This window comes from Diplotaxodon limnothrissa, linkage group LG20 (assembly GCF_057381915.1).
Source record: "Diplotaxodon limnothrissa isolate DT_005_m linkage group LG20, D_limnothrissa_male_GT1.1, whole genome shotgun sequence".
NCBI lineage: Eukaryota > Metazoa > Chordata > Actinopteri > Cichliformes > Cichlidae > Diplotaxodon > Diplotaxodon limnothrissa.
The window spans coordinates 9897369-9915116 of NC_140615.1; the positions used below are offsets into that span (position 1 = coordinate 9897369).

General features: G+C 40.9%; 2 protein-coding genes across 2 annotated transcripts; one reads left to right on the forward strand and one right to left on the reverse strand.

Annotated features, from left to right (window-relative positions):
• Positions 1–645: 645 nt before the first annotated feature.
• On the reverse strand, positions 646–10387 carry dalrd3 (DALR anticodon binding domain containing 3). Its single transcript, XM_085344651.1, has 13 exons — positions 9990–10387; positions 7204–7511; positions 6591–6901; positions 5487–5545; positions 5272–5373; positions 5127–5191; positions 4753–4811; positions 4583–4665; positions 4371–4497; positions 3219–3277; positions 2952–3068; positions 2802–2870; positions 646–984 (listed from the first exon to the last, which is right to left on the reverse strand). The coding sequence occupies exons 1-13, from the start codon at positions 10224–10226 to the stop codon at positions 865–867; spliced, it is 1716 nt and encodes a 571-aa protein (XP_085200777.1). The 5' UTR covers positions 10227–10387; the 3' UTR covers positions 646–864.
• On the forward strand, positions 10191–15579 carry LOC146610573 (uncharacterized). Its single transcript, XM_085345004.1, has 4 exons — positions 10191–10249; positions 13886–13994; positions 14114–14326; positions 15406–15579. Exons 2-4 carry the CDS (start codon positions 13929–13931, stop codon positions 15577–15579), a joined length of 453 nt encoding a protein of 150 aa, XP_085201130.1. The 5' UTR covers positions 10191–10249; positions 13886–13928.
• The last annotated feature ends 2169 nt before the right edge of the window (positions 15580–17748 follow it).

Consider the following 17748-nt stretch of genomic DNA (forward strand, 5'->3'; position numbering starts at 1 on the left):
AAAGGGTGCCAAGCAATATGTCTTGCGTAGCATATTATGTATATCATAGTGTAGTATACTATATACCTTAAGTACTTGTTTAGTGTAGTGTAGTGTGTATTGTAAAGTGAATTTAACTGGCTAAGTCTTAAATCAAAAATGGCAAGTTATGCATTTTATGTTAAAGAACATGAACTGCTAGCAGCTATATTTTGCAATCTTCTGACCGCACATATATTGCCAAAATTTCTAATAGTAAACATGACACTGTAACAGGCATATACTCCAAGAAACAGCAAACCATGTCCATCAGAAAAAAAGCTGTCGCTGCTGGCTAGCTAGCAATTGGCATGCCATCACTGTAAATGACTGCTGGTTAGTGGCATCGCCCCTTTTTCTATGTACAGAAGACTGACACAACTGAAATGCTGACAGGTAATTATGCAGCACTTCTGTAGCTGTATTTGTAAGTGTGTGAAGAGATAGTACAAAAGCACACAGCTTGAGACAAGGAAGAATTTCTCATCAGTCAGTAAGAAAGCAAATAAGCAGCAACCCAAATGTCAAAATATTTCTTTTACAGCATACAAGCAGCTTAAATTGTCCAAGAAAATCTTTCAGCCCAGAAAAAAAAACAGAACAGGATCCACTTTATATAATGTAGTTACACTATTCATTGAAATAACCAGACAGTTAGAATATGTCACAATACACTGACAGGGAAATGCAGAAGCGGGACAGTGGGCAAGTGAAATGTCATAATTTGTTTTAATATTGCCAAAAAAGGTATCAGCTAGACACACACAATACACATGGATGTGGTGTGTGCGTAGGGAAGGCAGGGAGGTAGAGCCAACAGTGAAGGGTGGGTGAATTATGTCGGGGCTATAGTTGCCTGATGGGGGGAAGGTTAAGGGTGTCCAGAGCGCTGTGGTAGAGCTCTCTCAATGCTCTCAGCAGATACAAACGACAAAACATTTGGTTGAAGAGATGAGGCAGTGGCTCCTGCAAGCAAGACAGACAAGAAGAAAGACTGAGAATATAGCAAGGGTATGTGAGGGAGTGAAAATACAGAGGAACAAAAATAACAATAAAACAACTGCTGGCTTCAAAATAAACTTCAGTTCTTTTCTGTCTGTTACAGATGTGGTCAGAGGTGGCTCATCATGGGCATGAATATCATGGTAATTTCAGGCTTTCTTTGACGTGTTCTTTTTCCAGAGTGTAATGAATGCACAGCATAGATCTTTAATGACTTAAAAGAAAACAGGAACAGGGTACATAAGTTTGAATTTATCTTGGATTTTCTCTAATCCTCCACACAATTACAGAAAATTAATTATTCCACCCTGGAAAAAGACCAGTTAAAAAAAAAAAATCATTAAAAGCCTCAAAGTACTAGGATGTTCATGCATTAACGCAGTGGTTCCCAAAGTTTTTTTGCTAGGCCCCTCTTTGTTTTACAACAAACATTTTCGCCCCCCCACCCCACGCACACTCACGCACGCACGCATGCACAAACACATCCTCCAACCACACCCACCCATATTTTGCTCCATTGCGGTTTATTTCACACCTCAGACATTTAGTAAACAATTAAGCAAATACAAGTAATCTGCAATAAATTACAGGTAGTAAGAAAATAAACTACTAACTCTTTTACGCTACGTCCACACCTACACGGTTATTTTTGAAAACGCAGCTGTTTCGTCCACGTTTTCGCGTTTCGAATCACCGAAAATGGAGATTTTTTAAAACTCCTTTTTTGCGCTTCTGTGTGGACGAGGAATACAGAGTTCGTCACGCAACGTCAAAGGTATGTGCCTTTTTTCATGTCAGGCTGTGCACCACGTTATTGTTTACATGAGATGAAATGCAAAATAGCAGATAGAGACAAAATACTGTTAATCTGACCATCTGCAGATTTTACACGCTTACATATACACACACAGTTACTGTCCCTCCGTTTAGAAAGGCAGAGGCGTCACGATGGGATTATTTTATGTGTAGTTGTTTTTTCCTGTGTAATAATATCCAACATTGCTATCAATACATTTTTCAAAAACAATGCCTCTCTGTGCAAAATGGGTTTAAAAACATGAACAACTGTGGGATACTGTTTGTCCGTGATTTGAACCGGGGAAACAAATTTTGGCAGGATCAGCCTGATATTATTTGTATCCCGCTGTAACCTTACTGTATAAAGAGCTAACATCTCCAAAATGTCACCCCTAGTTAGTCATTACAACAAGTGTTTGTGAACTAAAAATCAAGAAAATTGTTTGTCCGTGATTTGAACAGCCCAGCTGCTCCCAACAAAGGGAAAACCAATTCTGCAGGGAAGACCTACCTCGGCACTTGTGCAGGTGAAGCCAAAGGGAAGATATGCTTCACTATATTTTCTAGTTTTTGGCTTAGAATGAAGTTGGTTTGGAAACATATTCAGCTATTCAGCTTCATCTCCTGCTTTGCAGACCTTCCCACACTTTGGGAAGGTCTGCATTAACGAATGAGTCTATGCAATCTTCTGACCACAACTATATTTAAATGTAGTGTATAAGAAGAAAGGGAACACACAAACACACAAGAAAAATCACATAAACGCATAAGCAAATAGATTTTGCAGCATTCACACATAATCAGAAAACCCTACTGTAAGCATATTTGCTGTGGTAATATATAATTCAGAAAATGATTAAGTGTATGTATACAGACAAATATAAAATCTACTTCTTGTGGGACAATATGTATAATATAATCCAGTTAATTTGTACACAGTCCCCTCTGTAAGTACACACATACATATATGAGTACATCCTTACCCCCAGTACGTGGACCCGGTTGTAGTAGGAGCTAAAGTCTTTACTGAGCGACACGAGAAATTTACAGATCTGAGGAACACAAACATGTGTATGAGTTATATAAACATCTGCAACAGCGGACGTATCCACCTTTTCTGTTATTGCTCTTACCTGTTCAGTTTTTATGTTCACTCTGGCTCCACCCCCTTCGCTATCCAGAGCCTGTCCCGATTGTTCAAGCAGCTCCGAGAATGGAATGAGGTAATTGAACAGGAGAAGCCATTCACCCTGTCAGTTAAAACACAGTCACATGGTAGCGCTGTAGGATTAACACTGCATTACTAAAATTTAGAAGTTACAGTTTCTAATATAATTAAAATTAAGAAATATAATCAAATTGTAGAGAACAGCATATCATAGAAGACACTAAAGTGGCACCTCTTCTTTCAGAGCAGAGAAGTCCAGCTGGGAGTCCTCTGGGATTTCTGGGTAAAGACCTGCAGATAAAGAGTCAGGAAAACTAAATGTAGAAACATTGTGATAGATTTTACATTACATGTTCAACATTATAGACATATTGATTGAACCCAAGAGACCAAGCAATAAGCCAAGTATCCCTTCATTTAGCTGTGGATGAAAGCTTTCATTCTTTTGGACCCTGCATATCAAGGACTGTGCACTTATTTAGGTTTATTCTCATCTTTTAGAAATAACTCTCCCAGTCATCACAGGCATTTACTCTTCATCTAAAACTCATATTACCTTTGGTGTACCACAAGGATCAGTTTTAGGCCACATATAAAATTCTGTTTAAAATGATGGCACTTCAAATCATCCAATGTCAGCATCCTTATTCCCTGCTAGTTTGTTTTTAACCTTTATTCAACCAGGAAGCCAAACTCTTGAGATGGGCCCAGAACCACTGTGTTGCCAAGGTGTCACCCCTTAGAACAGCTGACCCACCTTCTTCTTCAGCAACACACCTGAAAATCATCATTGTTGTTCCCTTTTTTCAAACCACATCTTAACATGGAGTTCACATGCAGAATAGAAACAATTCCAGCACAATTTGATCCAGCTCAAAGCTTAGCCCTACCTAAGCTTTGAGCTGGATTTTCCAGATTTATCAGATGACATCACTCATATCTTGGTTTCTCATGGATTTTAAGATCTGATTGACACACGTGTGTAAAGCACTTTTTTGTCTGACTTGCTTTTTTTTCTTTGCTATTATTTTTTATGATTGTTTTTGTTCTGTTTTGTTCTGGCTTCTTAATATTCATAACAACATTTTGTGTTTTGCATGTCCTTGGATACCACCCTAAAGCAGCTAACCTTGCTTTCTTATAACTGTGACAGAAATAAAATGCTCCACATGCAACATTATCCACCCACTGAGCAATATCGATTTCTGATTTATTTATGCAACAAAACATCACAGTCCCGCTGAACTATAAATAAAACTCGTTCTGGCTTTTAATAAGTCTCTCTTTCTCTTCAGACTGGGTGAGGTTAAAGGAAGACTGCAATCATTGGCCACAATGATCTGAATTACGGGAACATTTATTTACAGAAAAGCACAGCTCTCACCTTTCTCCACTCCTCTCTCGTAGCTGTCGAACAGAGTGTGCAATCGGGCGCAGTTATACATCACAAACACTCCTCCTCTGGGCCCCTTGGTCGACACACCGCCTTCCCTCTTGACGTCCAGCGTCACCTAAACATATGGCTGTCAGTCAGTCTGACTTAGCGCGTTAGAGCATGGCTGCTTGAAAGGGAACAGTGCTGTACTGATGACTCACAGGACTAGTGTGGACAGTCGACAGCAGCTCGAATCTGACTGTAGCAGAGGTCATGACCTTGATGATGTCCTCCCACGTCTGACCTTCAAGAGGAGGAAGCACTTGTCTTCAGTTAATTCAGTTTACTTACAGTCTATATGCACAATGAGAATGCGCATAAACACACACACCTTCTACTTGATCTCCATACTTCATCTCGGAGGCCTCTTTCATCTGACCTCTTCTCAACCTGGAGGAGAGAAGGAAGAATAGAAGGCTCATTAATACAGGGAACCGAGCTAAAAATACACCACAATTACACGCAGACGAAGAAAAACATCAACAGCGTCTTATTCATCACATCTGCAACGTTACGGTGCAGGGAAGATGATGGTAAGAGTGTTATTGGTGAAAACAAACACATCTGGTGGGGATCTGGGCAGGGTGTGTGGAGGAGTAACAGAAATGACATGAGTATGTCACAAAAAGGACGAGAGAGGACAAAGGATAAATAAAAAAAAAGAAAAAAAGAGGCAGCACAGACAGAGGAACTGATGTGTCTTACTGCAAGTACTGTGCAGCAGTCAGGTGTGAACCAGGAGTCTTCACAGGCCCACAAACAAGATGCCTCTGCAGAAACAGAAAGCAGAACAGGTAAAAATAGGAACCCTTCATCACTGCAGTGTGTGTGTGTGTGTGTGTGCAGCTACCTGTGTGTGTTTGGCTCCGCTGGCTCTCCACAGCATTGCTATCTGCTGCTGGCGGAACTCATCTTGACAGGAAGTCACATGTAACGCTGTTACCATGGCTGCCTATGAAAGAGGCAGTGACAAAATTAAAATCAGTGCTTTGTCTGCCCGTTTTATTTTGTTTTTTATTAATAATTTTATATTAAAAACAAAGACATGGAGTGTGTTTGTCTCACTGTGCAGTCAGCTGTGGATAGGTCCAGTTGTGCCAATTGGGAAACGCCGTCTCTGTTAACTAAAACAGGACAACAGTCTGTCAGCTGTTATTATACAATATACCCTGGACACAGTCTGTTTGACCTGCTCCCCTCAGGCAGGAGGCTCCGGTCCATTCGCACCAGAACCTCTCGCCATAAGAACAGTTTCTTCCCCTCTGCTGTTGGACACATGAACAATAACCGTATGACTGTTCCCACCACTAACACATGACCCTACGCTGTGTTCACTGCATCATTCCATGTTTAGCACTGATCACCACCTGCACTCATGTATATATCATGTATATATCTATCTATCTACTTAGCACTTTTAATTCTTATTCTCATTTTTATTTTCATGTCTATTTAAGCTTAATTTATAACAGTATTTATAACAGTATGTTTGCACTGAAGCACCGCAGCAATTTCCTAATGTTGTAAACCCGCTCAACATTTGGCAATAAAACCCTTTCTGATTCTGATTCTGATATGAAATCTCTGTTATCTCACTCATCTTTTATCTAAGCTAAGCTGCATCAATGCAGTTTTATTACTTTGGGAACTAAGCTTGCTGGCTTTCTTGGAATAAGTAGGTACCCCTCAGACACACACACACACACAGGAGAAAGTTGGCTTAGCTTAACGTAAACATAAAACAGTCTTCTAAGCTCACTAATTAAACGGGAATGTTATAATTATGAGTGCCGCAAGTTATTCTTGGCCAGGTGAGAAGCTTGCCGGAGCCTCCTGGCAACCAAACTGGAAACATGAAGTTTGAGGTCACTGGCTCAGCAAGAAGCAATTCTGGCACAAATCCTCAGATAAAAATAAAACAGAGCTTGATTTATTTGAGTGGACTGCAATTAGCTTCAGTAAAGAGAAAACTGCCAGTTTCATTTTAATTTTTTTTTTTGGACAAGCAGGAAGATGAGATATAGAGATTTCTAGACCTTGACACAAAAAGCAACAACTGATGAAAAATATTTGTCCTAGATTTGGATAAACTGATCATTCTTCATGATGAGGTGTAAATGAAGGCCTGTGGTAAGCAAGGGAACAATGGGGGAAAGCACTCAGACTCACCCGTGCAGGTGCCAAGGCTGGGGTCGTATCCCGGCAGCCCCTCCTCTTGAAAAACTTGCTTCAGGTTGATCCTGAGTGCTCCTTCGTTCTCTCCCTCCTCTGCTTTCCTCCCTCCCCCTCCGCTAGCTCTCCTGCCTCTCTCCATTTCCCTCTCTCTGTATTGAGACTTCTCTAGCGAGTCCTGAATCTTCTCCTCCCGCTCTTCATTCGTCCAATTACCCGGGGCTGTCGGCCAATCGATTCCCAGAGCTCGGAGGAAACTGATGATGTCGCTGTCTTCAGGAAGTGTTGGGCAGAAGGACACGGCATATCTAAGACAGGGAAAGGGATTAATTAACAGTTGCATCCATTGATGGTTAATTGATTAGTCTATAGATTATCAAGAAGCCAATGGTAAAATCTTTCAAATGTCCACTAATGCAAAAAAGAGAAAAATCAGCTAATTGTTACATTTGGGAAGCAGAAAACAGTTAATTTAGGGAATTTTCCAGTGTTATGATGACTGTGTTATTAATTCATTTTGAATGAGAGAAAAATTAAAACCAAGAGGACTTTAAAAGCCCGACATTTCTGTCAAGGTTTACAAGGTCCAGGTCCATTAAACCAGACTCACCCCTGTCTTCTCAGCAGTGCCCCCATGTGGTCAGCCAGAAGAACAGTCCTCAGCTGGCCTAAACTCATTGTGTCAGGACTGGGTGTGTTGGACTTAGGGTGCAGTGCGGGGCAGTTGAGCACCACACAGCCCTGCCTCTGACTCAAGGGCTTCAGGTACTCTGCAGCTCCACCCGCCAGAACGGCCCTGAATGTGGCAGCCCGATCCACCCGTACCCTTAGACCTTCACCCATCACCTCCCCACCAGCCACAGGGAGAACCCCACTACCACGAAGGGACAGCACTCTGGACATCACTGCTGGAGGGACCTGGGAGGATGTAAAAATAGATATAGGATGTCACATACAAGCAATAAGAAAAGTATAATGTATGAAGGGCGTTTTTATTGTTTTTATAAGTATTAATGGTTGTCTGATACATGACACATTCACGCAGTTATAATCACACAATCCTCCCCTAGCATTAGCATTGTATTAAAGAATATTTGCAAAGAGGTTTGCAACTTGGGGGGTATTTTATGACTCTGACCTCTAATTTGAGTCTAATGTCATGCAATCCTTCTTCATTCAGCTTAGACAGATATCAAAAATCAATTAATTCAAAATCCTGCTGACAGGCACCAGTCCTTGCAATCATTCTTTGGCTACCTGTTAGCTTTAAAAATTAATTTTAACATTTTATTCCTGGACTTTAAACCCCTACATAGTCTGTCCCCTGCCTATATCTATGAGATGTTATTTTAAATGAGTATGGCTGCTGCCCACTAACAAAGCATATTCTTGTTAGTAGTCTGTAAAGCTTGTTTAGTCACTAAAGATCGAGGCTTTGCAGTCCAGGTCTCACAACTTTGGATTTCCCTGCCTGAGCATCTCATCCAGGCTAATTTTGTAACCTCTTTTAAATCTCTTAAAGCACATGTTTATCATCCGCTTTCTATAACTGCTAATGCGGAATCTTTTTCATTTTTAAGACCCAAATGTGTATAAATGTTTGTTTTTCCTTAATCTTTTCAATTTTTAATTGTTTTTAAATTCCCACTGTAGTCATGCTTAACTCCAACTTCTCATATTTGTTGCTTTTATTATTGCTAAGCACTTTGTAACATTGTTTTGAAAAGTGCTTCATGTTTTATTTGTTCTACACACATTTTTGCAAATAAAAAAAAATGCACACCATTCTCAGTATGTCTCAGTGGAAATACCTCGGTGTTTATATCAACGAGGACCTTAATTGGAACACACATACGGACTTCCTCATCAGCAAAGGCAGACAGCGCCTCTATCATCTGAGGCGTTTAAAGAGGTTTAAGATCTCCAAGAACATCCAGAGGAGATTCTACACCGGGGTCATTGAGAGCATCCTGTGTAATAACATCACGGTGTGGTACGGGAACTGCACAGTACAGCAACAGAAAGCCCTGCAGAGGGTCGTGCGCACAGCTGAACGCACTATGGGAACATCTTTACCAACACTGCAGGACATCTACGCTGAAAGGTGCAGATCCCGGGCCATCAGGATCACTAACGACTCCAGCCATCCCGCTTACAAACTGTTCAGGCCACTGAGGTCAGGGAAACGCCTCTGTAGCCTGAAAACAAGAACTGAAAGGTTCAGGAGGAGTTTTTACCCACAAACAGTGAGACTCCTCAATCAAAACACAAATCGGACAACATGATGGACAATTCCATACACAGTATATAATTTTCTTTTGAGTTTTATCCTTATTTTTATTTGTATTTTATCATTTACATCTGTATTTATGTAAATACGTACACTATAGCTCTTAACTATTACAGCGTAATATTTTGCACGATATTATACATTTTTATACTTTTATATAGATATTTTTTTTTATTATAAGTTTAGTAAGATGCACAGTCGGGGGGGGGAGTACTTGTGTTGTACTAGTTATAACTACATGTGACAAATAAATAAAGAATTGAATTGAAAAAAACATTAGATAATGGAGTCTGCTTTAGAAATCAATGCCAGTGCATCTCTACACTGTAAACAAAACGAGTGCATTGTGGAACATAACACATGCACAAGGATATAAACAAATATGTACTAATGTGTTTCTTTTTTAATCTTTGCATTGTCATATTTTATGGCTGAAGAGAACAAGCTTTAAACGGGGTCTTTTTGTGCTCTGTGTAACGCAAGTTGCAGCACAGCCAGCTTGGCCTTTCTGTCTATCTGACCTATATTGTATGTGTCAGTCATGGGTTAATAATTACTGCTGGCTGTTAGTGCCTGGTCGATGATGATGTTGGAGCAAAGTCAGCAACCTGATCAATCCACGGTACCAGGCCCTCTTAGTATCATTCAGATGTACCTACTGTTTTGTGAATTTAGGTGTTATTTATGACACCGTGTGGCATTCACGGGCAGTCGGAATCACCTGAGCACTTTAAAGCAGACAGTTCGGTCCCTCGCTCCTATTGGTCGAGTCACGTTCGAAACAGCTGAAAACACCTTTATTCGTTTTTAATATCACTGTATTACTGCGCGAAACGAACTAGCACTAACATAAACACACTAGTGCCGAGGAACTACACCGCTTAGCGGAAGAATAAAATGAAGAGCTGTTTATCGGAACTTCAATGTGTTTAAGCAGCGGTATTCCCGCTGTCTGGTGACAGCGTCCGGTTTGACTAGATTTAAGAAGCGTGTTCAGAAAGCGCATTGAGCGGCTTAGATACTATTTAGCGCTATGTTGAAATAACATAAAACAGCATGGAGTCACGCAGAGGCTAATATATCCAACAGGTATCAGTCAAACCAACCTGTCCGTCGGCGTACAGCGTGTTAAGCATCGTGGTCGGCGACAAGAAGTCCCTGTTTCGTAGATTTTTAGCGCTGCTCTCCTTAAACCAAAGCTTCTCTGGTTCAGGGAATACCCTGTCACCGTTTACACGGCTGGAACCGTGGACATCTTCACGCTTCCCCCGCAGCGCGGAGCTCAGAGCACGGACTGTAGGGGTGATGCGAAGGGGCGAGAGCTCCTCGATGTTCTCCATCATCACCACCACCACAGCACAAACAGGTGAGCTTTCTACCAGTCAGCTCATTCACCCTCTCCTCATATCTTGTGTCAAGGCGTCGTCCCGCTGCTCGCGTTGAGACGGGCGAAGATGAGCCTGATTTTGGGTTACGCTAGCCGCACGGTTGCTCGCTGGTTGATGTCAGATGTTGCGCTGCATTGCCTGTTTTCTCTTTGCGGAACTAGTGAAATGTAATTTGTGTTTTCCTACGACATACATTCGCGTGTCGGACCAGCATGGCGCCATCCAGTGTTAGGTGAAATAACTGCAGTAGTTGTGCCCCAAAATTCGTGCATACTGCTCTCTGTACTGAGACTCTGGAATTTTGTTAGGGTTTGAGCTCGCCACCTCTTATCCAGTGAGGGAGAAAGGTCAATCATAAGGTGAGCCCACAACTCAAAAGTTGACCCTGGTCTTAGAAACCCAACATCATGAAATCCTTCCATCAGGGGTGAAGTTTAGTTAGATCATTTTCTTATTGCTTACTTTTTTCTTTTTTTTTGCTAATACAACCATAAACAGCTTTGTGTGTAGAAACTAAACATGCAGCAATTTTCACATTGATCATCTAAGCAAATGTTTTTTTTAAAGATTGTAAATAAAGTTATGGGTAGCACAAAGGAAGGTCCTTACAGCAGTTCAAAGACATGCAGTTAGTGCGGTTAGGTGAACTGGTGATTCTAAATTAGCCGTAGGTGTAAATGTGAGTATGAATGGTTGTCAACCTAGCAGAGCAGCTTTTCAGTTATTAAATACAAAGCTGAGTGCAGAGAGAACCACAAACAAGTAGCAGCTGAAGACAGCTGCAGCAAAAGCCTGGCAGAATATCTCAAAGGAAAAAACACAGCATTCTGTGATGTTCGTGGGTTCCAGGCATCAGGCAGTTACTGACTGCAAAGGAATTTCATCCAAGTATTAAAAAAGTAACCCTTATATTTAAAAGTTTGTAATTTTGCCCAAGTAATGTTTGATCATTTTGATAGGTGTATAGAGGCAAAATTATCAAAAATTGTCTCTGTCAAACAAATTATGGACCTAAAGACATGGAGATCCCATTATCTCTATGATTTAAAGAGACGAACTGCAGAAAATGTGTCATTGTCCCATTAATGACACGCTGCATTTTGAACAAAGAAAAGGAAAACAACAATGATGAAGCTAGCTTGGAGAAAAGTCCTCCTGCAACTGCACACAGGTGCTGGAGGACATCCATCTGCAGAGGTCAATGGACCATAACAGGAAAATGCCTTATAATGTCAGCTCACAACCGTGACTGAAATAATCAGTTGATGAAACTACAAGAAAAATCATGAGATCTTGGAGTGCTACCTAGTTCCCTGCACTTTCTGCCTCATCAGACCACCGACTGTCTGACAGCTGTCAAGTGTCTCAGTCCACATTTCTTCTTATTATAAACTACTAAGGTGATATTCAAGGAACTTTAATTGTCTGAGCTGCTGTTGAGGCAGATAATGCACTGCACATTACGCTTGGAAATTTGATTTCACTCCAGAAATGACAGACAAAATGGATTTAGTAAATGTGAGCAACAAACACGACTTCGTGTTACATGGCTTAACACCTCTCATGTGAACATGCAGCAACCTTCGGTTCACAGGAAAGAGATGAGTCAGTATAGCGCTGACGTCTGGATGTCCTGATGGTGTGCAGTTAGACGTGCAAAGTCTTGTTTTCCTGTGTCCTACAAACAAAATGAAGCTTAATGGTTTAGTGTTTGGCTAGCACTCTGGCTGCATTAATCACACTGAACTGAAATAAGGTTAAAAAAAAAAGTGTCTTCTGTTTATCCCGGCTCCCTTAAGTGCTGCTGGTCAGATAAATATGGCAAACACTTTATAGTTCTTGATGTTCTAAAGCTGCAGCAGAGAGCTTCGACACTCTCATCTGATACAGGCAACTCTAACATTTAAAGTTTGTTCAAACAAAAGAAGACTTTTTAAATGTAAAGTAGGGAAATGAGCCCATCTTCTATTAACCTCTGGCTACATTAGCCGTAGGCTCAGGGACAAAGACTGCCCTCTGTAGGATGAGTATAGCTAAGAAAAAACTACTGACTTGAATCACACACTTGGTTAGTTTAACCCTCACTGTCACTCATAACTGACCGAGAGCTCATAACTAATCTGAGAAATGAAGGGATCATTTCAGGAAAAGACTCCGTTCCCTTATCCTGAAGGTTTGTTATTTTGAAGGAATGATTTGGAACCGGGCAGTGCAGAGCGACTGCAGCAGCTGTGCTGTAATACTGCTCCCGCCTTGATTTTATTTATTTATTTATTTTTTTGGGGGGGGGGGCTGTCAAGTTATCTGGTTCTGCATTTGCATGATGTCCAAGCCTGTTGTCCTATATTTACTTTTTTGCCTTGGGGCAGTACCTGATCTGTTAACCGATTGGTTCACAAAGGTTCATCTACAGTACAGTGGATTAGACAATACAACCCTTCACTTTATCACGAACCTGTTTTAGCCCAAGCATTGCTGTAACATAAGACTTGCCTTAAAAGCACATTAAATAACATGCCTAAACTTAAAATGCAACTATTTACACCAAGTAGGTGTGCCATGTGTTACCATACACCTGCAGACAGACCTGCTCTGATTGGATGATATATGTGCTCATCATTGTTAGGTTTTATTGAACCTTTCCAGTGTTGTTTAGATGGAGAGTTAGACTTTGACTTCTTTCATTCAGAGTCAGAGCACAATCAGAATACATATCATAAACAATATGTGATACTGGGATGTCCTTTGCTTAGCAACATAAAATCCATTAGGCGAAGTTGTTATAGTTAAATAAAAGTAAATTAAACTAGATGTGAAGAAATATTTTAGTTTGTGTGTTGTTGTGTGTAATATTTTTTAAATGACTTTTGAGAGCAATTAAAACTAACTGAAGCAATTTTGTGCACTACAATAATTAAATAAAGTAAAGCTGTGAAGAAAATATCCCTAGTTTTAGTATCTGTTAGTTTAGTATAAAAATAAAGTATTAAAACTTGAGTCATGAGGTGTTGAGAGACTGTTGGAGACTCTGAATGTCTACAATACTATGACACAATTTGAGTGAACCGCTTTCCAAAAGTTGTTTTTATTCTAATACCTGTACTAAGTTTCCTAACTCTAGCCTCTGACACATGCCCTCCATACAATAATAATTAGACTTAAACCAAGAGGGAAACTAATTAAACCGAAACTAAAACAAACCTTTTTTTTTTAACGATAAAAACAAACATGAAATAAGGAAGCACCCTCTGCAAACTAAACATAAATTAAAGAACAATAATAGAATCCAATAAATACGAATAAGACTACATATCTGTGATAACTTGGCTAGAAGGTGAGATTTGTAAATGACTATTTGTTTTCGCAATTTTTGGCTGTTTATCGGTGTTTTTAGTGTGTTTACTAGGGTTGAGAGTGACTGGCGTGACGTGGATGACGGTATCAGGAGTTTAAAAGGGGGGATGAGGGGGTGGGAGACAAATAATCCTCTGTTTGCACGTCGTCTTCCGGCGGAGCTGTATGACGCACGGGGTGCAAAGATTAAATAAATAAATAAATGCATCTTTTTAAAACGGTGTTTGTGTGATTTTTGTTTGTTTGTTTTTGTTTTTTAGTAAGTTGAGACGTGTTGTTGGGGTAATTGAACGCAACCCCAGGATGCACAACTGGCAGGAGAACGAAATCCGAAGACTGCTAAGGATCCGCAACTTGATCGCGGGCACGGCGAGAACTCCGCGGTTTACCGGCGGATAAACAGCTGCTGGCAGAGAGGGTCGTCCGCGGGTCACTGTACCACGAGCAGAAGACCCGCTGCGGGACCGAGCGCGTCGTCTAGCTGATACGTAGACAGCGACGTGATCTTCGAAATGCCCAGGGGGGGGAACCCGGTGAAGCGCCATCCCCAGCACCTACACCCGCCACGCCCACCTCCGCACCGAAGTGCAGTCAGGGACGAAGTGGACGACAGAGGGCTCAACAAGCACCTGGGCCCAGCGGAGGTGGATGACGACGAGGACCAGTACAGCCCACCAGAACACGTGCACACAATCAGCCCCGTGAGTTTGATTCTGTTGCAAGTTTGCAGGGGCGGTGCTAGATGCTATCAATCAAGCGCTGGTATCGGTATCAGATCGATTCTAGTGCAACAGGGTCAATACTTAGTTTCTGTCCTCGAAGTTCAGTACTTCTAAACCGAATTGTTAATTTTTATTTTTTAAGAATGGGGGGAAAAAAAACTTTAAACTGCACTCTAAAAAATGTCTGAACCATTCTGTTGAATGTCTTTATTTGTAGCCTTGAGCACACTGAAACAACAAGCTTGTTTGACGTTTGAACTTCTATGGAGACCAGTGCATTTAGATTCCAGTAAAAATCACTAAAATAGTATAAATAGTATGTGAATTGGTCGTGAGGTGCAGATATCACATAGACTGGTTTAAACACACTACTGCACAGGAGGTTTTGGTCCAGTTACACTTTACTCTGTTTATATTCTCTATACAGGTCTGGCTCCACAGAGTAGCTCAAGCCTTTTACAGCAGGTAGTGAGGTCTGTGGGAGCTACATCATTTTTTCTGTGCACATTGAAAACCTACAACAAAGCCCAAGCGTTCATGGCTATTCTTCAGTTTTCAAATTATCAGCAAAGACCATGCAGAGGTGTTTATTATTATCCCATATACTTTTGATGTTGGGGTTTAGTGGAAAGGACTTTCTGAAATTGATCGGCATGCCCTTGGATGTTCTTAGTATTTAGGTGTAGGTGGGCTTCATTGTTGCACACACATTGTCTTTGAACACAAATTTTCACAGTTGGATCCACTCTGTCAGATAAGCTAGCTTTTAAAAGAATGCCATCAGATTCCTGCATGCATTTAAACTGACCTCTGGCCAGTATTTGGGTCTCCAGTTCTTTATCTAATCTGTAGGAAATCTGCATAAGGATCAGTATCACTTATTCAATATTCTGTCCTTATCAGGAGGCTGTTTTATTGCTGGAGTTTGTTCTATTCACCAGAGTAGATTTGAAGGGATGGTCGACTGTAAGACCGGTGGCCATAGTTTCACTTTGAGCAGACAGATGAAAGGGTGTCACTGTCTTCTAATTGCATGCTGCAATGTCTTTGTTTTACAGCACACGGTGATGGAGGAAGTCTCCACATCAGTGTTGGCGACGGATGCCCAGATCAGAGAGATGGACGCCTGTTTGCAGAGGTTAAAGGAGCATGAGAGGGAAATGAAGAACAGTCTCATGAGCCAGTTCATAGCCATGAATGAAAGAATAGGACGTGACACCTCAAACTTGTGAAAGACTACTGTCCAAGTTTCCTTTGCCTTTGGCTCCTTCAGGCTGCTGACTGACTCGTTCTTGTGTGAATGGCACTTGTTCACCACTTGTCCAGTGCCTCAGCCCAAATTAACCTCAACTCTGTTCAGTTGTAGCTACTACTGATCCAGGTCATGTTCACACTTTTGTTTTCTGTGAATTGATTTCAGTCGTTAGTTAACCAGTACATATTTTTAGATGCATACTGTAATTCAATTTTATCGTACTAGCAAAGTAAACGTAGAAAATGAATAGCTGGTCTTTCTGGTTCTGCCTTTGCTTTTTGATAACACAGCCTACTGTGGAAGACTAAATAGAGTGGCTTTCTTTGTGTCAAAGAGTGCTGTGTGTTTTCTTTTCTTTTAAATTTCCCTGAGCGCTCTCACCTTCTGTGTAGCTGTGTGTAACTCAGATTTTCATCTTGTCTACAAATGACTAAGCAAGAATGAAAATGCAGTAGGCATGTTTGGCTTTTCTGAAAAATTCTTTTCTATAGAAATGCGGGTGGTTTGATCTACATTCCTCTTCACTCTCAGTGCTTTTGAACCTTTTAAGCTTCACCATCATGCTTCTGGGATCTGAGTTGTGTGAGTCTGAAAATCTGCATTTGGTGGATTAATACCTGCAGCGTGAACAGAAAATAAAAGATAGCTGAGTTAGTCTAGTGTCTGACACGCGGGTGGGTGTATTCCTCCACCATCCAGGCCAGACATGTTTGAGTGAACACTGAAATGTAACACAAAGTAGGAGTGCGCTCAGCTCCAGATCTTAAACATGTATCGCGTGCCCGGTCTTGACAAATATGAAAACAAACAGAATACAGGCACCAGATGGGAAACATTCATTTTTCTTACCAAATATTGAAAGCATATTTTGGCTGAGACATCATCAGGATAGTCTGATGTATAATAAGATGAAATAATATTTTAGAATATAGTATAATAATTGTATAGAAATATGAGGTGAGGTCCAATCAACAAAGAGGACACACCGGCACGATAGAGAGCAGGCTAACCACCCAGATGAGAAAACTGCCATGAAAGAACAAAACAAAAAACATCACGTCATCATCCACAGTTAAATACTACAATAAGTTATAGCAGAATAAAAGTCTAACAGACTTGTATGAAGCTTTATCCCAATATGTTTGTCTTTATTTTGAACCGACCAAAACAGAATCTCTTATGAAGCCAAATATGTGCTCTGCTTGTTGAAAGGTTTCACCCTCTTTCACAGGGTCGGTGATGGCAGGTGTGGACTCAACACGGAACCTGCTGCTCAGTCATTTCCTGCGATCTTGTGGAACTGTCGAATTACAGGTACTCCTCTGTAGGTGATGCTGTTTGGTGTAATTGAGGGCAGTTTTTTCCTCACTCTTATAGATTAAGCAGCCTTACCCAACAATGGATATTAAGAAGAACACGTGTACATATTGTGTGCTGGTTTGTGGAAACAGTGGGCCACACTCATTTGTAAAAGCAGAACAAATTGCAGCTGCTGCTTTGTGATGTGTTTGGAGGAAATGGTAAAAGCTTGTAATGTGATTTGACATTTACAGGACAACATGGGTTGTCACGAGCTTTCTGAGAAAGCATTGTTGTCATACATAAACCAGGTAGTAGTACCAAGAGGACGAGAAAAACCACTGTTATTTACTGTACATATGTACCACTGAAACCGTCGGTGGTAGAGCGCATCATAAGCAACGTGCCACAATGGGCACTGCAAGAAAAATAATAACTTTAACTGTCAGTTTAAAGTTTGAGGTTTATTAGAAATACCTGTTTAGCAATACAATTAGTTTTTAAAAAAAACAACAACTACACACATTTTAAATATTGAAAGTAAAAAACAATTTTCAGCTGCCTCCTCAGTTGCTGTTTCAGGTGTCATTCTTGGCTGACACGAAATTCCCGGTTGCGTTTCCTGCTCACAGCAATCCGGGAGAAAACGTGTCATTGAGGAAAAACACCTCTGCATTAATCAGTCGAACCACTTTTGCAGACCGGCGACAGAGTGTCACATGACCTTACAGGCGTTAGTTTCACTTTCTTCACTGATTCAACAGAAACAAAACCACAGGTCTGCCCTGCGTGGGCCGTGATGGTGAACAGCGAGACAGTAGCTGTTATCAAAATGGGTTTTCTCAGT